Source organism: Mus pahari, chromosome 23, assembly GCF_900095145.1.
Source record: "Mus pahari chromosome 23, PAHARI_EIJ_v1.1, whole genome shotgun sequence".
Classification (NCBI taxonomy): domain Eukaryota; kingdom Metazoa; phylum Chordata; class Mammalia; order Rodentia; family Muridae; genus Mus; species Mus pahari.
Genome location: NC_034612.1, coordinates 33,975,485 through 33,999,597, shown reverse-complemented (window position 1 = coordinate 33,999,597; position 24,113 = coordinate 33,975,485). Strand labels below are relative to the sequence as shown.

Here is a 24,113-nt window from a genome sequence, read left to right as displayed (position 1 = left end):
GAATGGCACTTTCCACTCTAGCTGCACTGAGGAACACTTAAAAAATAGTGACCCCTTGGCGGGTGGTGGTGGCAACATGCCTTTAATCCCAGCTCTTGGGAGGCAGAGGCAGGCAGATTTCTGAGTTCGAGGTCAGCCTGGTCTACAAAGTGAGTTCCAGGACAGCCAGGGCTATACAGAGAAACCTTGTCTTGAAAAATACTAAATAAATAATAATTTAAAAAAAAAAAAAAAGGTGACCCCAAGCTAGGTGTGGTGGTTCATGATTTTAATCCCAGAACTCAGGAGGCAGAGGCAGGAGAATCTGAGATTAACCTAGGATGCTCTAAATAACAAGTTCCAGATCAGCCAGGGCTGAAAGCCTGTCTCATCCCCTTTTACTCCCCTCCAAAGTGGTCCCAATCCTATTCAGTAATTTCTTTCCAACCAGGTAAAGTCCTTTGTTCTTAAATTTAATGAGTCGGGATTGAGAGCTGCTAATTTAAAACAAAACAAAAAAAAGACTATACTTTTTAATGTGGCCGTGTGTGACACATGTGTGACACACACCTGTGATCCCAGCACTTGGGCGGTGGAGGCAAGTTCAGTTCTAGGCCAACTTTGGCAACAAAACAAGTCAAGAGAAGCCAGAGTTTCTCAAAACGCAGTCTCAGACACAGGGATGAGAGAACAAGAAAGCAAACAAATATAATTCAATTGTCATTGAGGGCTCAAAGTTCCCAGACACACACACACACACACACACACACACACACACACACACACACACAAAATCAAATTGCAGAACATGGTGAAAAGGCTTCAAAAAAATATATATTTTTTGTCCTTGAATTAGAGTCTCATGAATGTAGCTCAGAGTGCTCTCAGACTCCTGGGCTCATGTGAGCCTCCCTCCGGGATCTCCCAAGTAGCTGGGCTGGAGGAACACTTCACTATGCCACCTTAACACTGCTTTTAAATGGATCCAGCACATTAAAGTAGCATGCTAATTTTTGGACAACGATAATCAGATTACTTAAAACCTCATCTTTGCAAACAGAACAATCTGTAATAAACTATGCTACAAGCGGTGTGTCAGTTCTGAGAGATGACATCCAGATTTGCAATGTGCCTCATGGTTGGCCTCCCATGGGGACAGTTCCAGGGGTGGTCCATCTCACCCATGTGGGTGATGAGCTTCTTCATCTCGCTTGCATTGAGAGCCGTTCCAATCATCACCTGCGTATGAGACAAAAGAGGAGAGTTTGGGCTTTGTTGGAGCATCCTCTGAAGCATGTTGAGACCAGACAAGACTGTAGCTCAAACACTTCCTCAAGAGCCTTCGCCCAGAGGTCCATCTTCTCACAGCTCAGCATCCAGGCCTTGCTGCCAAGCTCCCCGCCATCACAGCCTGAGCTTTGGTGGCACAGCATCGTCTCTCAACGGTCCCACATGACTGACTTCACTTCTCTCCTCTCACCCTGGCAACCAGAGTGGTCCCGAGTGCCACTCTCCACTCAGTAGGCAGCAAGGGATTTTTATTATTTAAGCTTACTTTTTGGTGTTTGTGTGTGTGTGTGTGTGTGTGTGTGTACACGTGCTGACTCATTCCTGAGCACAGGAGGCTAGAGGCTGACAAACTGATGTCTATCGCTGTTTACCTTAACTTTTGGGACAGAATTCTCTCACTGAACCTGTAGCTCGTTGCTTTGGCTAACCTGGCTAGCTGTTGAGCCCCCATCTCCTCTTCCCATAATTACACACTTGTGGTGTCATTATGCACCACAACTTGGTATTTTATGCGAGTGCTCAGGATTTCAATTTAGGTCCATACTTGTACAGAAAGTACTTTTCATGCTGAGCTGTCATCCTGTGGTGTTTGAATATGCTTGGCTCGTGGGAAGTGGCACTACTAGGTCTGGCCTTGTTGGAGGAAGGGTGTCACGGTGGGGTGGACTGAGGTCCTGTGCTCATAGAAGAAACCCTCCTCTGGGCTGACTGTGAAGAAGTCTTCTGGATCCAGCTGCAGAGCTCTCGGCTCCTCCTGCACCATGTCACGCTTCCTGCCTGCCTCGAAGATAGTGGACTGAACCTCCGAACCTGTAAGCCAGCCCCAATTAAATGTTGTCCTTAGAAGAATTGCCTTGGTCATGGTGTCTGTTCACAGAAAGAAACCCTAACTAAGACACATTCCAATCCGTATTTTTTTCTTCTTGAAGATAGGGTCTCATTAGGTTTAACCCTGGAACTCAAACGCCAGGCCAGCCTTTGAGATGATCCTACTGCCTCTGGCTCCTGAGTGCATAGATTATAGATTTCAGTCACCATCCCAGCAAAAACCCAGCTCTTTTTAAAAGGCTACCAGGTCCCTGCTCTCTCCACCTCTTCCTTTACCCAAGTAAAATCTAAGTCCTCACGTATCTGTGGTGGTCTGAATGAGAATGGCTCCCATAGGCTCACATCTTGGGTGGTTTTGTTCCCAGCTGGTGGACTGTTTAAGAAGGATTAGGGGGCGTGGTCTTGTGTCACTGGAGGTGGGCTCTGAGATTTCCCATGCCAAACCAGTCTCTCTCTCTCTCTCTTTCTCCCATCCCACCTTCTCTCTGCTGCCTGCATATCAGAGTATAAGCTTTTAGCTAATGCTCTAGTGCCTGTCTGCCTGCCGCCATGCTCCCCACCATGATGATCACAGACTCACCCTCTGAACCTGTAAAAAAAGCCCACTGAATGCATTCTAAGTTGCCCTGGTAATGGTGTCTCTTCACAGCAAAGAACAGTAACAGATAATATCCCAGTATACAACCACCTTCCCTACCACACTGGCACACTATCCTCGCGTGTACGTGCACAAAGCAGGTCTTGGAAGCAGAGGACTAGCCATCCCAATACTGGGCATGTGTTTTCATGGTTTCTTTTTGCAAGCGCTCTCTCCCTCAAGCTCCTACTCAAACACCCTGTCTACTCTAAATGAAGCCATGTTTGCTTTTCTCTCCAGAACATGAGGAGCTTCGTGACATGATTGTGCAAAGTGGATGTTACAGCACTCCCAACATTCTGAGACTGTAAGCAACAGGTAGATGGGGACACAGATAGGCCTAAATCGCTCCACTGCCATCTTTCTTCCTACTACAGCACATGAAGTGTACACCAGGTGTCAGCACAGACCTAGAAGTAGGGACAAAGCATGGTGCTGTCACACTGTGGGCAGAAAAACAATAAGCAAGTCCCATATGCAGTGACTGAGGCCAGAAGGGAGCCAGGCATGTGACAAGCAGAAATGGTGGAGAAAGGGCCCGGAGGGACAGGAGACAGTGACTGCAGTCCCTTGGCTGTGGCTGGAGCAGCGTGAAGGAAAAAGGGCTAGGAAGGCAAACAGGGTTGGTTATTATATGTATGTGTCACATGGACAGCGGGAGACAGAAGCAATCCCGTGAGGGACTACAGCACTGCATCTGCCAGGGCAAGAGTGGAGACGTAACACATGGCTCCACAGACACACAGACTAAGACACACAGAGGGGAGAGGGCCTGGTGCGACTATCTGCCCAGACCACCTGCTCTGACACTTACTGCCACTACCAGACAGGGTGGCTTTCATCAACTGAGTATTTGTGACTAGAAATCAAAACTGATCAGATTCTGGGCACTGTGTGTGTGTGTGTGTGTGTGTGTGTGTGCGCGCGCGCGCGCGCGTGTAGGTGCGTGCATGTATGTAGGCACATGTGTGTTGAGTCACACCAGCAGTCCACAAACATTACTCTGAGGGCTGGTTAAATGGCTCAGAGGGTGAAGGGCACAATACTGTCATGCAATCTCCATACATGCTCCATGGTATGTACATACCCCCCTTCTCCCTACCCCACACTGTAACAAAACAAAACTTGTCCCTGGAGTAACTTCATCCAGTCTGAAAGCTTTGAGTTATACTGTCCTAGTCAGGATTATCACTGCTGTGATGAGACACCATGACCAAAAGCACCTCGGGCAGGAAAGGGTTACTTCACTCACAGCACCATATAAAACTTCATCAAAAGCACTGAGGGCAGGAACCTGGCAGCAAGAACTGATCAGAGGCCATGGAGGGGTGCTACTTGCTCGTCATGACTTGCTCAGCCTGATTTCTATAGATTGGGACCACCAGCCCAGGGATTGCACTACCCACAAGGGGCTGGACTCTCCCCATCAATCACTAATTTAAAAATGCACTGGAGGCCTGCCTATAGGCTCATCTTTTTTTTTTTTTTCCTTTCCAAGACAGGGTTTCTCTGTATAGCCCTGGCTGTCCTGGAACTCACTCTGTAGACCAGGCTGGCCTTGAACTCAGAAATCCACCTGCCTCTGCCCCCCCCGAGTGCTGGGTTTAAAGGTGTGCGCCACCACGCCCGGCTATAGGCTGATCTTATGGACACATTTTCTTTTCTTTTTCTTTTTTAAAGATTTATTTATTTATTATATGTAAGTACACTGTAGCTGTCTTCAGACATAAGGAGTCAGATCTTGTTACGGACGGTTGTGAGCCACCATGTGGTTGCTGGGATTTGAACTCAGGACCTTTGGAAGAGCAATCAGCGCTCTTACCCACTGAGCCATCTCTCCAGCCCTGGACACATTTTCTTAATTGAGGCTCCTTCCTCTCAGATGACTCTAGCTTGTGTCATGTTAACATCAAGAGGATCCCAGCAAACACATGTAAGTCTGATCTGCAGCCCAGACATCTCCCCGAGCCCAAGGCTGCCCCCCATGTTGCTTTTAGACGCTCTACGTACTGAACAATGGGCCTCACAAACGGCAAGCCTACAGCACAGCTCTTAACCCTGTTTGCTTCCCAGAGCTGCCATCCCCTCCCCTCTGCACTCCAGGTCTGGCACTTCAGCACTCACTCTCACTGTAAGCCTGAGACCAGGGCTGTCTGCTGGGTGCTGCCTGCTCTCCTGTCCCAGGCAGAGGCTGCCTCTGGTTTGCATGTTTACTATTTTTCCTATCAGGAACATTTTTGCCCATGGAGGCTCTATCTCACCAAGGGAGTTCAGATGGCACTCCTTGTTCCCCACACTTTTCTGTGGTCATATGTTTGAACTTCTGTACTTACTGTCATCTAAGCGGTCATTTGTTTGAGTCTGTTTCTCTCACCTTCCTTACTTCTATATTCCCACCCTTGGAACAGGACAGGTTCCTACATAGGCTTAAGGAATTGCTGGATAATACAGGAATGTGGCCATGTGACAGTTTCTATCATATTTGGATGCTGGGTTAATAGTCAGTCATAACTACCATTTCTCATACAAATATGAGAGGCACAGGACTCAGAATAAGTGACTCCAAACAGCTCTTGTGGGATACTTGTGACTAAATGGCTCTACTTGCCTTTTGATGGTGGTGTCCCAGCCTGGAGGCAGGAAATATTTCTCAATGCAGGTTGGCATTACTCATAAGGCCCACGACTGAAGCAGGTACACCCAAAGCTAATTGCTGGGCTCAAGAAAACCCTGAGATAAACCACTGCTTAGCATCTGCAGAGAACCAACAGCAAACCTGACCTAGAAGTCAAAGAGAATGCAGACCTGGATGTCATGCTATGCCAACAGACAATGCATCTCTCTCTGTCTTTTGACCATCATGAAGGTGCATAACAGTATCAGCCAAACCAAGAGCTGAATTGAGAACTCCTTTGGGCCCTCAGGCCCCAGGCGTGGAGATTATTTTACTTACAGACTTCCGACAGGCTCTGGAAGCAAACATCTGTCTGACTCGTGAGGGCCGGCACATGACCCCAGGGCTGTCACTTAACATAAAGATCAGTTCATCTATATCTTGGGGTCCAAAGGTCCAGTTTTTACTAGTTGGTAAGGAAATCAATTTAGCCCTTTCAGTGACTGGAGCTAAAAGAAAAAAATTGAAGAAAATCCATTATTGGAGAAAAGCATTTTCATTCATGGTACATCTATAGTAATGGGAAGAACCCACATTTCTACGTCCCTAAAATCCAGGACCCTACAGTGCTAACTGTTAACTCACCATTCTCATCAATGACAAAGTCAAAGCCATTCTTTCTGAATATTTCCAGGTTTTCTAGCAGTACAGCTTCATTGACAGCAGTTAAGTTCAGAGTCTGGGGTCTGGAAAACAGGAGACTCAAGACTATAATATAAACTATAAACCCGGGCAAACATCTACCTCCAGGGTAGAGATGAACATAAAATATTACTACTATGGCGATTTATAAAATAACCCTTTTAAAGGCCCTTATGGACCAGACATGGTGCACAAACCTTCAATCCCAGCACTTGGGAGAAGAGGCAGGTGGTCTGAGGTCAGCCTCGGCTACATAGTGAGACCCTGTCTGAAAAGGTCTGCACTGCTCTACACCAGGCCTAATATATTCAGTTACTCTCCACCAATAGGATTTTCTGGCCGCCCAGTGAACAACATTTCAGATGGTTAAAAGGTAGATACCTAAGGAACTTATTAGAGTGGGACCTCGGGCAGGTTGGTCAACATCTCTGTGTGTGCGTAATTTTATCACCATGAGCCAACAATGTCAACAGTAACTACCTGGTCTGTTACCGTGGATCAAATGAATGAATTGCCTCAACAGTTTCCCATGGAATAGGCACTCAATAAGGGGGCTATGAGTACCACGGTGTGAAAAGCATGCAAATGGGTTGTATAGGTATATATAGCAAGCCCCCATGTGTCTGTGTGCACAGCTGCTGGCATACGTAAGCTATTACAGCATCTGAGACAGTGCCCTGGAACTCTGAAGCCTGTGTGCACCCACGTGATGAGCCTCTGTGCCTGGAGCACCGTGTGCTGCTGCAGCATCTCAAAGTTGTACTTCTCATCCGCAGCATGCTGGTCCACCAGGAAGAGGTCCTCTTTCAGTTTGGTTACTATAAATCCCAGGTTAAACTGACCCAAGATCTCCATCTCTGCAAACATCGATTTACTGCAAAAAACATTAGTTATATTAGTTACAATGTATCTTTGAATTATTTCTGATTGTAAAACAGAACATGTTAATTTAAAAAAAAAGTGCTACAAAAGCATAAACTAGAAAAGGTAATAATTGTGCTTTCTAAACATAACCTCAGTTACCCACACAATCAGTGCTCCAGAAACAGTCTCAGCGACTGCTACCAATAATCTGGCGTATGTGCTTCTACACCCTTGCTCATACATGAATTTACCTTTTAAAAATGAAAAGAGAACTAGGCACCTTTATTCTGCTTGATTCTCATCATTTAATACATCATAGATTCTTTTTTAGGTATATGTACATATAGGCCACAAATAGTTCTTTTTTTAAAGATGGTTCTTACTGAGTTTTCTAGGCTTTTGAACTCCTTCTCCTTCAGCCTGCCAAGCAGCTGAAATTACAGGTGCGTGCTTCCAATTCCCAACTTTAGATCTATTACTACCTTTCCTTTCTTTTTTTAAGACAGAATTTCATTTTGCTGCTCATCCTGGCCTCAACCCTAGAGTCCTCCTACTTCAGCCTCCCGGAAGCTGATACTTCGTTCTTAAGGACTGTACTAGAATTCTGCATGCACACGCCATAGTTCATCTAAGAGATTTTCTCCTGATGGATAGTCAATTATTTCTAATCTTGCAATGCACATAAGTGCAACCAACTGCAGGAGAAATGCTCATGTGGTCTAGTCACCAGCGAAGCACAGTAAAGATAGTGATGTGGAGCCAACACTTGATACGAACAAGTGACTAGTAAGACGCCCTGCTTCCCATGACGGTAACCTGGGGGAAAAGTTTGTACCAGTTCAATGACCTGGGTTAACTGAATCTCTTTCTACAACAGCACAACTTGGAGCCATGCATGGCGGTACACATCTGTAATCTCAGCACTAAGGAGATTAAGGCAAGACAATCACAAATTCAAAGTTGGTTTGGGTTACTTGAGGAAACTCTGCTTCCAAAAAACCACACACGCGCACGCACACACACACACCAGAAAACTCACAGCGTCTATTTACAATCCCAGCAATTGGGAGGCAAAGGTAAGATCAGGAATTCAAGGTCATCTTCAGGTTCACAGCAAGTTTCAGGATAGCCTGGGTTATATGAAACGTCTCAAAAACAAAACTAAAACAAAGAAACCCAGGAAAACTAACATTATATATGTGAAAGCCAAGGAGAAGTTACTGACTAGAAACACCTTTGTCAAAACGATCAAATAGCAAACGACCAATTTGTGGGGTCAAAAATCAACCTCAAATTCAGTATCAGCATCAGATAAAGGGGACAATGAGGAGGGAGGAAGGGAGGAAGGAGAGGAAGGAACACTGTCGAGTCTATCAGGGAGCTGTGATGTGGGGAAGGCCCTGTGGAGGGTTGTCTCCACAGGAATCTCAAGCCATAGGATGGATTCCAGTGCTGTGGAAGGGCCACACTTGAGTCCTATTCCACACAGTGCAAGAAATGAAGACATGCAAGATACCTAGAGCAGCCAACACTGAAGCTCTACAAAGTCAGCCTTCATTCAGTCAGAGTAACCAATCACAAGCCGGGCCGGAATAGCGGTAAGAACAAACGGTACCTGATCTCTCTTCTGAGTTCATCTTCTGCAGCTTGGTTTTCTCCAGGGCAAATCTTGGCCCTAAATTTCCTGTAACTCTGTTCATGTTGGCTCTGCAGCTTTAGGTGTTGCAACTGCTTCATTCGTTTAGCTAAAGAACTCAGAGAGAAGTCAAGGGGCACAATTCTCTTATTAATTGTTATGGCTACATCAACCTCAGCTGCTGAGGTGTTCTGAGGATCAGGCAATCTTTGAGGAATGTTGACATCTGGGGGTCTTTCCTCTGTCTTGAGACGCTTGGCATTTCTGGGTGACAGATGAGCTGGAGGTAGAGCTTTGCATTGATACCCACAGTCTTCCGGCTTCAAATGGTGTCCTGCACCTGGAGGACCATAGTCCATGTCACCACAGCTTATGGTTTCCTGAGAAGGTCTGTCTTCTGGGGAGCTCACGTTATAGTCACTGCTAAAGCTACTGGCCACTTCTGGGGTGCTGAACCCTTCCTCAGAGCCAGCTGAGGTGCTGCTGAGCCCTGAGTCTTTTTCTGTTTTCTCTCTGTCCATACAGTCACCAGGGCTGTCCGTGGAACTCACCAATTTGTCCTGCGAGCCACAGAGGCCTCTGTAAGAGATGATGTCTGAAGGATAAGAGGATAACACAGCCCTTTTCTCACTTGGAAAACTCTGTTTCAGTTCAGCAGTCTCGGGGCCCCTAGACTTGATCTCTGTGGTGGGATGAAGGGAAAAGGCCTCTCTCAGCCTGGAGATGGATGCTACCCTTTTCTCCTCTGCTGTGCTCTTCAGTGAAGGAGAGTGATCCTGCTTTCCTGACACAGGCTTTTCTATTTCTGCGGTATGCAGCTTTACTAAGTTACCTGGCAGAGAGGAACAGAAAAAGAATCAGGGAGTGTACTGAACAGGAACAGGATTATTTTCATGTGAACAGGCATTTCACAAAGCAAGAGGCCAATCTGCAAATACAATATAGCAACACTGGCCAGAACCCATCCTAAAGGGGATATAAATGAAACCTTAATGTATGCACACCTGTGACCCAGCTCTGCTCCTCCATCAGAGATGCCCACCCATGCCGAGCAGATTCCACACGCCTATGATCCCCGCACTGAGAAGGCTCAGACAGGAGGCAGAGAATTCCTGGCCAGCCTGTGTGGAACACAGAGACTCTGTCCCAAAGAAACAAAACCAGGGCTAGACAGACGACTCTGTAGTTAAGAGTGCTTTTCACTTTCCAGAGGATGTGAAAAGTCAGTTCCCAGCACCTATGAGGGTAGCTCACAACTATCTATAACTCCAGCTCCAAACACCCTTCAGGACTCTCTGAGTATTGCACAAACATGGTGTGCACACACAACAGGCACACACACACATCACACATCATTTTTTTAAAATCTTTTTTTTTTTTTTGGTTTTTCGAGACAGGGTTTCTCCGTGTAGCCCTGGCTGTCCTGGAACTCACTTTGTAGACCAGGCTGGCCTCGAACTCAGAAATCCGCCTGCCTCTGCCTCCCGAGTGCTGGGATTAAAGGCATGCGCCACCACGCCCGGCCATTTTCTAAAATCTTAAAACAAAGCAGGAAATACTTATACTTCCTGGAAGATGTCTAACAGTGCTCATGACAGCTCTTTACAGCCCCATACTGGAAGCAACCTGAATATCCATGTATACACACATACAAAGATTGTGATTTGACTTGAGCGGAATACTGTATAGTCATGAGAACGAATGACTGTATGAATGGCCACATATGACTTTATGGGTTCTATAAAATAATCACAAGACAGGACAAACTGAATGACTCCAACCTACCAGTCTCAGTCTGTTTTTGTCTTCCTCTCTCCTTACAGAGCCATAGCTAGGATGGAACTACATAGTCCGGGCTTGGCCTCAAATGCTGGGATCACAGGCATGTGTCACCACACCTGGCCTGCATAAACCTTTAAAAAATGTCTGTGATAGTGTGTGTGTACATGTGTGAGACACATGCTGAATGTGAACGTCAGGAGAACCTCAAGGGACAACCAGGTGACAATCCTTGCCTTTCACCTTAAGACTTTTTTTTTTTTTTAAAGGCAGGGCCTCACTATGTCTCTCTGATTGGCCTGGAACTCACTCTGTAGACCAGGCTGGCTTTGAACCCACAGAGATCCACTGTTTCCTGAGTGCTGGGAATAAAGCTGTGCACCACCACATACAGCCTCTAATTAAAAATATTTTGTACCATGATGCTTCTTCTTGACTAAAAAGATTCTACTTAATGTCAAAAATCACTGTGAGAGGGGAAAAAAAGGAAGTGTCAGAGCATCTAAAACTTTTAGTTAGAAGGCTCCATCACTTTTAGAAGGTCCATCACTGGGCTGGAGAGATGGCTCAGTGGTTAAGAGCACACCGACTGCTCTTCCAGAGGTCCTGAGTTCAATTCCCAGACACCACATGGTGGCTCACAACCATCTGTAATGGGATCTGACGCCCTCTTCTGGTGTTTCTGAAGACAGCTACAGTGTACTCATATACATAAGATAAGTAAATAAATACTTTAAAAAAGAAAAAAAAAAAAGAAGGTGCATGACTGTATTTTTTCTTACCTTTGACATCCAGCAGTGGCTGCTGGTTGACATTAAGCTTGTTTGCATCACTGTCGAACATTCCTATCAAGGAGGTCTTTAAAACTGCCAGCAACAGCTTCTCTTCCTGTAGTAGAATCTGCCTTTTATCTGGAGTTACATTAATATCCACACATTCTAAGGCAGAGAATAAAACCATGTTTGAGCTCACCTTCAGCAATATGGTTTTAGCCATCTACTGCTTCATTCATTTGTACTAGTAATTAAACCAGTCAACATTAAAATTAATAATGGTGTCCAGTCTAGTATTCATACATTACAAATTTGGGGGGGTATGTAATGTATGAGTGTGTGTGTATGAGTGTGTGTATGGGGTCAGAAGTTGACATCACGTCTTCCTTAATTTCTTCTCTACTTTATTTTAAGGCTAGGGAGTCTAACTGAATCTGGAGCTCACCAATTGGGCTAGCCTGGTTGGGTGACTAGCCCTGGGGTTACAGGCATGTGCTGCTGTACCCAGCTTTTTACATGTGAGCTGGGGATCTGAACTGTGGTCCTCATACTTGCCCATTAAGCACTTTACCTACTGAGCCATCCCATCAGTCCATAAAGATACCTCTTTAAATAAACGAGGAAAAAAATCATCTTCTGCTCGTTTTAAAGAGCTGACTACCGTATCACCTCTATCTTTCGTAGACATGTGCCCATGTGTCTCATGTGCCCATGTGTCTCATGTGCCCATGTGTCTCATGTGCCCATGTGTCTCATGTGCCCAGGTTGGTCCTGAACCTGCGGTGTGGCTCAGGGTTGCCGGAGAGCTATCTGCGAGTATGAAACAAGAGAAGAAACAAGCAGAAACGAGAGCGCCGGCCTCAAGCTGAAGAGATGGCTTAGAGGTTAAGAGCATGAACTAGTCTTCCAGACTGATTCCCAGAGGCCACATCAGATGGCTCACAACCACATGTGACTCCAGCTCCATCAGGCCTCTGTGGATGCCCGCATCGAGTGTGTGTCTGTGTGTGTGTGTGCACACGAGCGCGCGTGTGCGCACACACAAATGCGTGCTCATACACATGCACGTGTATACAGATGCTCATGAGGACAGAGTTAGTTACCAGTTGCCTGATGTCAGTGCTGGGACCACATCCAGTGCTCTGCAAGCACTGCAGTAGCTTTTACTCACTGAGACAGTTCTCTAGGCCCCCAAATTATGATTGCTTGGTTGTTTTTTTAAAAAGTAATTTTTAATGACACTGAAAATAAAGTATTCACATCTAACAATAAAGATAAAAAAATTATTTTCCTCCACAAATGTTAATGTGTATGAGTGCTTGTTTGCATATGTGTGAATGGACATGACTATTTCAAGAAAGGCATATACATGTATCAAAATGTCTAGAAAATGTGGATCTAAATAAGTCAGAATTTGACAATCAAAAAGAAAAGGATACATATGAAATGAATTCTTTTCAAATTCAAGGAGAACGTGTAATTATTCTTTCTCCCTCTATTCACATTTAAAGTTACATTTCCTAACAGTACAATGAACACTGTTTCAAAGAGAATGAAGTATGGTCAGTACAAAGTGTAAAACTATATGATTATCAGTTATTGTCTATTGTTATAGTAGAGCTTTATAATTTCATTTTATTCTTTTAAGAATAAGCCAAAATTCTTATCGAAACTTTAATGGGACTGACCTGAGTCAACGGAAACGTTAAGAACGACAAATGGGTACTGATGCCGGTTATACATGTGATAAACCTCATTGACAAGCTTAGAGACCTGTGTAAGAAACAAAGCTGAGAAAAGAAACGCTCCATCCACACACTGCCCTAACAACACACTATCCTAACCCATCTCCAAAGGGATCTCTTCTGCTACGTCTTCCTAAACTTACACAGCTTTTAAGCACTTCTTTCCACGCAGAGTTTATGTAGCCTACCTAAGGATGACCTTGGGCTTCTGATCCTCCTGCCTCCACCTTGAGTGCTAGGATTACAGGCCTACACCACCACCACTCCTAGTTTAGTTCAGTGCTACAGAACCCAGGGATTTGTGCTTTGTGCATACTAGGCAAGGACTCTATCAACTGGGCCATTCCTAGCTCCTAATAGTTTTATTAATGTACGACTGGTATGCAATGAACAGCATAGACTTCAGTATAGAATCCAGCTAGGCTTTAGCACACAGGCCTGCAATCCCAGGTACTCAAGAGACTGAGGCAGAAGATAGAAAGTCAAGGCCAGCCTGGGCTACAGTGAATTTAATACCACCCAGGGTAACCTAGTGAGACCTACTCTTGGGGGGGGGGGTTATAATTCAATGATACATTTGCCTAGAATGTGGGAGACGCTGGGTTCAATTCTTAGCACTGAGAAAACAACAAAAACCTCTACAATTTGATGTCTTAACACACATTTAATTACAAACAAAAATACATACACATACTTGTGAAGGTATTCTATAATCAAAATAACAGATATACACACTATTTAAAAAGTTTTCTCACCAGGCAGTGGTGGTGCATGCCTTTAATCTCGGCACTTGGGAGGCAAAGACAGGTGGATTTCTGAGTTCGAGGCCAGCCTGGTCTACAAAGTGAGTTCCAGGACAGCCAAGACTACACAGAGAAACCCTATCTCGAAAAAACCAAAACCAAAACCAACCAACCAAACAAACAAAAAACCCAAAAAACCAACCAAACAAACAAAAAAACCCTGAAACTAAAGGCAGAGCCAGCAGGATTTCTGAGTTCGAGGCCAGCCTGGTCTACAGAATGAGTTAATGAGTTATAGGATGGCCAGGGATACACAGAGAAATCCTGTCTCAAAAAAACAAAAACAAAAACAAAACAAAAACCCACCTGAAACTAAAGTTTCTTAAGTGCATAATTTAAAAAAATGTATTATTTATTTTCATGTGTGTAGATATTTTGCCGGCATGTACATATGTCTATGTATCATGTATGTGTCTAGTGTCTGAAGAGAACAGAAGGTATCAGATCTTCTGAGACTGGAGTTACAGGCAGTTTTGAGCCCCCATGTGGGTGCTGGGAATTGAACACTGGCTATCTTTAACCATCTCTCTAGTCCCCAAATAAGATAATTTTTTAAAGGTTATTTATTTATTTATTTATTTATTTATTATGTATACAATATTCTGGCTGTATGTATGCCTGCATATCAGAAGAGGGCACCTCATTATATATGGTTGTGAGCCACCATGTGGTTGCTGGGAATTGAACCCAGGACCTCTGGAAGAGGAGACAGTACTGTCAAGCCCTGAGCCATCTCTCCAAACCCCAAATAAGATAATTTTAAAGGCATGTTTCTATGTCAGTTCCACGTACCATGCAAATTGCCTGTATCAGATAGTCATGAAGTAATGTGGAGATAGCTCAGTCAATAGAATGTCTGCCTTGCATGCATGAAGCCCTGGGTATTTAATTACTAGTACCATATAAACCAGGCCTGGTGGTCCAAACCTGTAATCCCAGCACTCAGAAGATGGAGGTAGAGGAGGATCAAATGTTCAAGGGTAGTTCTGGCTACACAGTGAAGTTTGAGGCCAAACAGGCTGCATGAGCCTGTCTCAAATTGAGCAAGCAAACAGACAATGAAAAATACCTTTGCTGGGTCACAGGGCCGCTGATTGATGAAGAAAAACTGTCTGTCTGTTGCACTCCTCCCGGCACCGTGCGTGCACTGTGAAATGAAGCCTGAAATGCTGTCAAAGGAATACAGGAAGGAGAGTTACGGCATGAAAACGAGTATAACAACACATGACATGTTTTCCCCTTTTGATGCAAAGTCTCCCCATGCAGTTCATGACCTCATGATCGTAGTGCCTCAGCCTCCTGAGTGCTAGGATTACAAGTGTGTGCCATGGAATCCAGCTTAGTACAGGGCACATTCTTAAAAATCAAGTCAGAATTGAACAGCTCATCAAGGCAAATCCCAAATGAGCAGAATTAGTCACATATTCTTACCTTAATTAAAAAAGAAAGGAGGCTAGCGCGTTGTTAAAGTGCTTGCTGTGTGAATACTTGAGCCTGATTAGGCTCCAGAATCCAGGTGGAAACAATGCAGGCTTGGTGGTACACACCTGCAACTACAGCACTGAGGAGGCGGAGGCAGACATACACCTAGGTCTCACGGGCCAGCCAGTCTAGCCTATTTGATGAAACCCAAGCCGCTGAGACCCCATTTCAGAAAATAAGGTAAGGGGCTGGAGAGATGGCTCAGTGGATAAGGCACTGGCTGCTCTTCCAGAGGTTCTGAGTTCAATTCTCAGCACCCACATGGTAGCTCACAACCATCTGTAGTGGGATCTGATGCCCTCTTCTGTCTGATGCCCTCTTCTGCCATGAAGTCATACATGCAAATAGAGCACTCATGTTCGTAAAATACATAAATAAATAAATCTTTATGAGAAAACTGGGTGGCCGGGCAGTGGTGGCGCATGCCTTTAATCGCAGCACTTGGGAGGCAGAGGTAGGTGGATTTCTAAGTTCAAGGCCAGCCTGGTCTACAGAGTGAGTTCCAGGACAACCAGGGCTATACAGAGAAACCCTGTCTCAAAAAACCAAAATAAATAAATAAACTAAAAGAAAATAAAAAAAAATTTAAAAAGAAAAGAAAAAGAAAAAAAAGGGCAAACAGTGTCTGAGCAATGACATTAGAAATTGGATCTTTGGCCTAAACACACACACACACACACACACACACACACACGTATGCAAACAAAATCTGCTTACTCAGCCTCTTTTGTATAATTTTCACACACAAGGAGACAAAGAGTAAAAAGAACTCATTTTCTATAAGTATAAAATTAAAAATATAACTAAATATTTTCATTCCCAAATATTAACTTATATGAAGGTATGTGAGGTGTTGTAGAATTTCTTGCTCTGTATGAGCCCAGGATTGTGGGCAAAGGTAAAACACCTTCACGCACAGGCGTGTCCATCTGAGGTGCCTAGTTCTTGTCAACAAACCAGAGTCACGTGGAAAGGGGGACTGTCAATGAGAAACTGTCCATCAGGCTGGTGACCCATGGGTACATCTGTGGGGCAGTTTCTTGACTGATGACTGATGTGGGAGGGCCCAGCCCACTCTGGGTGATGCAAACTGACCAATGCATGGGAAGCGAGGCAGGAAGCAGTGTTCCTCTGTGGTCTCCATTTTACTTCCTGCCTTGACTTCCCTGGATAATGTTAGCTGTGAAGGGAAATAAGCCCCTTTCTCCCCAGCTGCTTTTGGTCAGGTGTTTAGCACAGCAATAGAGAGCAGATTACAACACCATCTTTGCAACTTTATGATAAGCCAAAACACAAGTGTAGAAATAACCAATACAGACCTTCACTGGGAAAATAAAGTAGACTAATTTAACAGAAAACCCTCTTAAACGTACCAGTCACTCAGCCTACTGCCTAAATTAAGCCATAATTTTTACTATTCATTCTTTCTTAGCTGTACACAATCACTCTACACCTTAAAATCACTATTCAAACATACAAAAACACAAATAAACACCACTTTCAGAAATGCTGGCTGTAGTTTTCCTGGCAGCAATCTGTGTACTTACTAGAAAAGATTCTGTGGTGTCCTGGAAGCGCTCAGGCCATACTCTTCACAAACAGAGTCACTAGGGGGCAGCTGAACAAAAGGAATGAGGCTTTGCAACTGAAAGACACCAAGAGTAATGGTTACTTCTTAAGGCACTAGCACCAAACTTCAGGGAAGATAAAATATGGTTTCTTTCCAGGGTAAGCTATGCCACACACACACACACACACACACACACACACACATCCAAAGAAGCCTGATGACAACTATTTTACATTGCTATAATGACTTCAATTTGTTTACTAGAAAAATGAATACCCAAGCTCCTACTTGATGACACTATGTTTTTCAGAAAGAGAGACAGAGAATATTAAAGGATATAGTATTTCATTTACTAAAAGTAAATTTTAAAAATCTTTAGCTCCCAGACACTAATTTTAGCTATAGGGTACTTAAATATCTCTTTTTGGGCTTTAGTCTCTGTGAAGAACAATAAAACCTGCTACAATCACTAGAACCAAAAGCCAAAAACAATAACAACAAAAAACCCCACTTCTCGGGAGGGAGCCAGAGACAGCTCAGGGGTGAAGAGCATACACTCCTCCAATGGACCCCAGTCAGTGCCCAGTACTCATGTCAGGTCCTCAGTCCCCTGTAACTCCAGCTCCAGGGAGATCCAACATCTCTGGCTTCTGCAGGCACCAGCACTCCCCTGTGTATACCCACCCCTTGCACACACATGTATACAATTAAAACAATAAATCTGTAAATCAAACATTTCTAGTAGCTGGCTGACCCCTACCTGCTTCTGGCCAAACACAGACCCAATATTTTCCTTCATGCCAGAGCTGCCGCTTGTGCACATCACAGGTTGCCGCTTCCCCTGCCCAAGTTGATTAGTGCAACTTACACGGACGCCTGCTGAAATGATACAGTATGCCTGTAAGACCTGGACCATTTTGGCATACTCCTGTTTGAGAAACACAAGACTCAAGATTACTTTGATCTTACAGAAACTGCATGGCTAAACTTACAACATCCGACTCAGGGTTCTACACAGTCTTGAAAATAAAATAAGGAACAAATCTTTGACACAAGGATCTGTGCAGAACCATCCCTATGAATGCTGTAAAGTAAGACTTGGCTCTGGCTTCGAGTCAGTCTTCTTTTTTCTGGCAGGTCCGTAGGTGCTCCATCAACAAAAAGTACATTCTAGGGGCCGGGGGGCTAACTCAGTAAAATGCTTGCCGGGCAAGTGAGAGTACCAGAGCCTCTCGTGAAACCTCTGGGTATAGTGAGACACACCTGGAATTGCTGCACTGGCAAGGTGGACATTGGAGGCTCTTTGAAACTCACTGGCCAGCCAGTCTACTAAAACTCATGAACTCCAGGGTTAGGAATACTGTGACTCCAAAAGTAGGGTGGAAGTGACAGAGACACAAGATGTTGACCTTTGGCTTCCACATGCACATACACATCCCACATACACACAAAGCACATTTCTAAACCAGGTGAGTGGGGCATACCTATAACCCGAGAAATTCAGGCGAGTCAAGTAGGAAGGCCATGAGATCCAGGCCAACCTGGACAACAAAGTGGAACCCTCTCCCAAATCTAAAACAACAGATGCATGTCCTTTGAATTCAGAATGCTTCGCTTGGAAATTTAATCTTCTTGTTTCTTAAGACATGACTTCTGTATATAATTCAAGATGGCCCCTACAACTTGAGTTGTTCCTGCCCATACATCTCGAATCTGGGATTACAGATGTGTGCCATCATCCTGGCTCCTTTATTTGATTTTTTTTTAATAAGAAACTTTATCCCTCTATAGAGACTAGCCGTAAACATACAGGACCTATCTAGACAACTCTCCACCGGCTGAGCACAGTAGCTGTGATGCTTACTGACTGACTTGTTCTGCAAAGTTTCTGTTAACTTGACACAGGACAGGGCTCTTTGGGATAGGAAATCTCAGCTGAGAAAATGTCCCCAACAGACTGGCCTGCAGAATTGACAATTAACCACTGAGCCATCTCGCCAGTCCCCAAATAAGATAATTTGAAAAGCATGTTTCAGAACCAGTTCCAAGTGATATAACAGTATATATGACACAATCCTAATTGTTTAAAAACAAAACAGCTGGGCTTGGTGGTAAACACCTGTAATTCTCCCACTTTAGAGATAAAGGTAGGCGCTGACAAGCCCAGACCATACATAATAAGTCTCAAAATTTTTTTTTATATTTTTAAATTAAAGGAAGAAAAATTAACTGATGAATATCTTTAGTAATTTTTTTCAATCATATGCTACATTAACAAAACTTGTGAAGACTGGGAGGTGAATTTACCAATACCTTTTTAATGTTCCTTTGAAACTCTTTGTGACGCACGGGTAGTGTATAAAATAAGTGCTGCACACTGACAGTGGTTCCTCTAGGGCGGGGGTAGGGAGTTTTCTGGGTGATTTTCCCATTGTGGTCAAACACCAGTCGAGTCCCAACGCTTGCAGACACATGGCAGGTAGATATAGTGACATCACTGTAAGAGAGTGTCAGGGACAGCAGGCTGTTAGAGGTGCTTTAGGGTTGCTGGGATGCAGCTCCAAGGTAGAGCATGTTCCTAGCACCTGCTTGAACCCATGCTTCAGGCCTTAGCACTGCAAGGGGTCTGCGTGTGGAGACCCCTACAGAACTCAAAAGGGGGAGGTACAGAAAACCTTTTCCCATTCCCGGTCTCTCAGAGCTTTCTTGAAATGGTGATATTCTCGGACAATTAAGGTTTTCACCAAGGAAGGAATCACAATGCCTTAAGTTTAGCCCCTAAAAGATGGGGAGATAGTATATAAATGCTTTGTTGTTTTAAAGATTTCATTTTTTTTTTTTTTTTTTTTAGGTTGAATTGCAAAACAACAAAGCATCTCAAATTCTATTCTCAAAGCTATATGTCTCAGTTTTGTTACTAATGAAACTGGTACAAAGACTTCAAAGACATAATTCAAAAATATAAAATGTATAGCTTCAAAATTAAAAGTGCTTTCATTAAATCTTTTCATAAAAACTGAAGGACTGAAACTAACAGTACTCATAATGTATCATATATGTGTTACTTTATCTTTATTTACTTTTGCAGTGCTACTGGCTGCCCGCATGTACTGTAGGCTACAGTCTGCAGCTAAGCTACAACCCTGGCCTGTGGGATCCCTAAAGGTTACTAAGTGCCTTGCGACAGGCGGTTGCTTCATTCCACTCCTCTATTTCTCACATTTCAGTAATTTCCTTAGGTTGGCAATCAGATAAAAGAGAATTCAGAAGTTAGGGGTCAAGATAATTCAGTAGCAAAGCGTAAACAACAAGGGTTCTCATCAGGCTTCTCCATCTGCAGACGTTGTTACATATGGCATCCGATGAGAGTAATGCATCACCTTAGTGCACACAGAGAGCTCAGAGCTTCCCCGCGAAAGCCAAACGTTTCAACCTGTGTGAGGTCGGCAAACTCTTGAATCTTAGATGTGTGATGTTTCAGAGCTGAAAGAGAGTAGAAAGAAAGGCCCAAAATGTCTTCAGTGATATTTATCACAGTATGAGGTGTAAGACAGTGTTACTCAAACATCTGAGACACATGGAAATGACTACTTTACGATTAGGAGCATTTATCTTACCTAGACCTTCAAAGTTTTCTTCTTCTACCCCACATCCATTGTCTGAAACTTCAATGAGGTCCACCCCATAGTCTTTAAGCCTTAGATCTAAAAAAATTCAATATATTTCTTTCTTAATGATTAAGCCATGGTAACATGCTGATAATATCTGTAACACAGAATACAAACTTAGCAGACATGCCTATACTTTTACTAAAGATACTACTGTCATTCTAAGGGGTATGTGCAGCACTGAAGACCAAGCCCAGAATACTGTAAATGCTAGGCAAGCACTGTCCAATGGAGCCACATCCTAGCCCTGCATGTTTTAGGCAAGCACTGTCCAATGGAGCCACAACCCTTAGCCCTATATGTTTTATTTTTGAAAGTCCTCCTTGTAAGCTCAGATTAAATAGTTGGTTTATTATTATCATTGTTATTGTTATTATCACTATTTCAAAAGAAATACTTTTAACATAGTCATTAAGAACAGGCTCTGGCTGGAGCAATGGCTCAGCAAAGCTAGGCTCACAACCAAGAATAGAAGAACAGGCTCTGCAATCAGTTCCTGGATCATATTTTCTGAGCTTTATAGCCTCAGTATAACTAAATTCCTGGGACCTTTGTTTTCTCTTCTGTATGACAGAAATAGTAACTCCCAAATCATAATAGTCCACACACTAAATAAGATATTCCTTGTACAATGCTTAGTACAATGCCTATACAAGATGTAATTAAATTCTTATTCCATAGCTAAATAGCTGGCACAACATTGTCGTAACAGTTTTCCGTGACTTGAAAGATTCCCTCCAGGAGTAAGAGGGCTTGTGAGACTCCAGAGGTAAATAAATGTCACAAGTCCAGGAAAGATGAAACTATAAGGCTTGCCGAGTTTCTTAAAAGCTGCCTTCAGGGCTCATCACTCAAACTGGGGTGGGTGTTTTGGTAATACAGCTGCTTTTGAATCATTCCTGAGCGCGTAAATAATCCCTCATCCGTATTTCTGTTAGTAATGTCAATACAAACACATCAATTCACCAAATTAGAATGTGGTACATTATGTTTTCAGTCTGTCAAGAAGTTCTCTGCTGGGCGGTGGTGGCGCACACCTTTAATGCCAGCACTTGGGAGGCAGAGGCAGGTGGATTTCTGAGTTCGAGGCCAGCCTGGTCTACAAAGTGAGTTCCAGTTTCGAAACCCTGTCTCGAAAAACAAAAAACAAAAGAAAACAAAAAAAATTCCCTATCAGTGGTGAGGGTGAGTGGTATGTTCTGTGCTTCCCTAGGGAAAGTCTTTCACACAACTGTTAACATCAAAATAATTGGTATAGCAGTATTTGTTTTGTAATAATCCAGTAACATTTCTTAAATAAATAGCATAAATGATTATTTCTTGTTGCTCAAAACTCTTCCAAACCATGGGCTGGAGAGATGGCTCAGCAGTTAAGAGCACTGTCTACTCTTCAGAGGTCCTGAGTTCAATTCCCAGCAACCACATGGTGGCTCACAGCCATCTGTAACGGGATCTGATGCCCTCCCTCTTCTGATATGTCTAAGACAGCTACTGTGTACTCTCATATATAAAATGAATAAATTAATCTTTATAAAAAAGAAAAGTTTCCCAAACTTACCAATAGTAGTAGCACCAGCATCTACACTGTTTTCTATCAACTCCTTCACAGCAGTGCTTAAACTGAGTACCACCTGCCCAGAACAGATTTGATGAACTGACTTCCCATCAATAGGCTTGATGGCCTTAGCACATTCTGTACTAAAAGAAAACAGCCAGTCACAAAACACACAGTCAATACTTAGACAAAGCAGATAAAGTGTTTCCACTGACTTTAATCTTGTAAATGACTGATCTGTAACTAGTTAGCCTAACCCATTCATTCACTATATGAACACACTCATTTCACTTGCAGATATGAATGCTCGCTCTACAATCTTTTATTAACACTCGTTAATATGTATTTAAAACTATCTGAGACTGAAATATCTAATTATCCATGCATCTGTATGGAGGAGACTTGTTGTATCCCTCAAGGGGCAGATCAATAAGTCTTTACAACACAGAGTTCTTCATTCTTGAAAAGTTGAATAACTTTTCAACATTAGTTTTTTTTTTTTTTTTTTTTTTTATTTTTTTTTTCATTATTATTTTTAATTTTTTTTTTTTTTTTACACAAGTCTTAAAAGATCNTTCAACATTATTTTTTTTTTTTTTTTTTTTTACACAAGTCTTAAAAGATCAAAGTTTGGTGGGAAATACTGGTTGACAAAATTCATCTCCCAACATGTAACTTTTCTTATAATTGCTTTTGAAACCTGAACCCAAATCCACACTGCCTACACTGCTCTGATGAAAGCCCTCAGAGCTCATGTTTGAGACAAGAGTTCACTCTCAGCCTCCAAATGATAGTCCCACCTCACTACCACACTCAGCCAACCGGTTAAGTCTCTTTCTGTCCCGGCTTTCTGAGTTTAATCACCTTTTTGTCTCCAATCTATCCTGATTGCTACCAGCAGGTTTGGTTTACTTTTTGTTCACTCTGACACCGGTTCTAAGGTGGCCCAGAGTGCCCTCAGACTCCCTATGTCGTTAAAGGTAACTATGAACTCCTGATGCGCCTGTTCCTACCCAACGAGTGCTAGGATTATAGGTGTGGCTTGATTCCCATCAATTTCTTTTTGCAATTACAAATCCAGTCGAAAAAAAAAAATCTTTAGGTTTAAATTTTTAGTGGTGCTCATTGCCTATCATATGAAGTTAGAAGTCTAGGAATGACAAGTCCCAATCTACTATCACTAATTCCCCTACGGCTTAGTCACAGTAAAAATAGTTTCCCGGCTATGAAATGCTCCATTAAAGTATAATAGAACATAGGTCCATCCTTGAAGTAACAATTTTAGGGTATTTTCCATATGGTCTGACATAAACTAGGTTTCCGAAAACAAAGCAACTTCTTTTCTTTTCAATCTACCTTGCACAGAACCTCACTTGTTATCACAGCACTCGGGTGTTGGAGGCGGGAGGATCCCGAGTTCAAAGCACCACCTCAAACAAACAAACAAACAAAAAACCAAAAAACAAAACTTGCACTCGTTCTAACTGCAAAGGATCTCAGGGGAAATCACAATGTTAAAACACAGACGGCACATTTGCATTTACAAATCTGTCACCGAACCTAACTGTGCTGGCCTTCGAAGATGTGCTTCACTGCGAGGATGCCGCCTGCGAACAGGACACCAAACACACAGAAGCACCGCAATATAATAAAAGTGAAAAATCCTAGTGACTGCAAGATCAGCGTGAGCCTTTAAGCCTCGCTCTCCAAGTCTTCAAGTATAAAGACTCAAAAAGATAAAAAAGGAAACGAATTCTGTCTCCCGCCATTTATTTTCGTGCTGGGTTTCAGGTCCACGGCCTGGGGCGGGAGTACGCCGAGGACTCAGCTTCCTCCCAGAGAACGCGGCCCAGCGTCGGTGAACGCCTCTCTCAGTCCGCGAGCTCGCCGCCCTCGCGCCTCTGCCACTTCCGCTCCCTTCCAGAGGCCGGGACACCGGGATCTCTAAAGAACGCGCCCGGAGACCGCAAGGCCAGCTCACCTCGCGCCTTCGGTTTGCTCCATGGATGCAGGGACTCCTCCCGTCACAGTCACCGCGGGAGAGTTGGCGCTGCCGCTCTCGGGAGAAGACGGGTCTCTTGGGCCACCCATTGGTTGCTTTTGACATATGGTCCGCCCCTTCCGGGCGGGGTAGCGAAGGCATGCCAAGACCTCCTTACCGGTGATTGGCCAACTCAAAGGTCAAGTT

General features: G+C 43.7%; 1 protein-coding gene across 2 annotated transcripts; it reads right to left on the bottom strand.

The window, feature by feature from the left end:
* Positions 1-494: 494 nt before the first annotated feature.
* Positions 495-23,991, bottom strand: Pms2 (PMS1 homolog 2, mismatch repair system component). 2 transcript variants are annotated; one of them, XM_021222745.2, is made up of 15 exons: positions 23,907-23,975; positions 21,929-22,063; positions 20,320-20,406; positions 20,083-20,185; positions 19,016-19,199; positions 17,463-17,630; positions 16,680-16,777; positions 14,720-14,819; positions 12,791-12,875; positions 11,112-11,267; positions 8,530-9,382; positions 6,757-6,924; positions 5,994-6,094; positions 5,688-5,857; positions 495-1,218 (listed from the first exon to the last, which is right to left on the bottom strand). In XM_021222745.2, exons 6-15 carry the CDS (start codon positions 17,616-17,618, stop codon positions 1,075-1,077), a joined length of 2,031 nt encoding a protein of 676 aa, XP_021078404.1. In that variant the 5' UTR covers positions 17,619-17,630; positions 19,016-19,199; positions 20,083-20,185; positions 20,320-20,406; positions 21,929-22,063; positions 23,907-23,975; the 3' UTR covers positions 495-1,074. The 2 variants fall into 2 exon arrangements, with proteins under 2 accessions (XP_021078404.1, XP_021078403.1); XM_021222744.1 differs by having other exon boundaries at positions 496-1,218; positions 21,929-22,068; positions 23,907-23,991.
* Between the last annotated feature and the right edge of the window lie 122 nt (positions 23,992-24,113).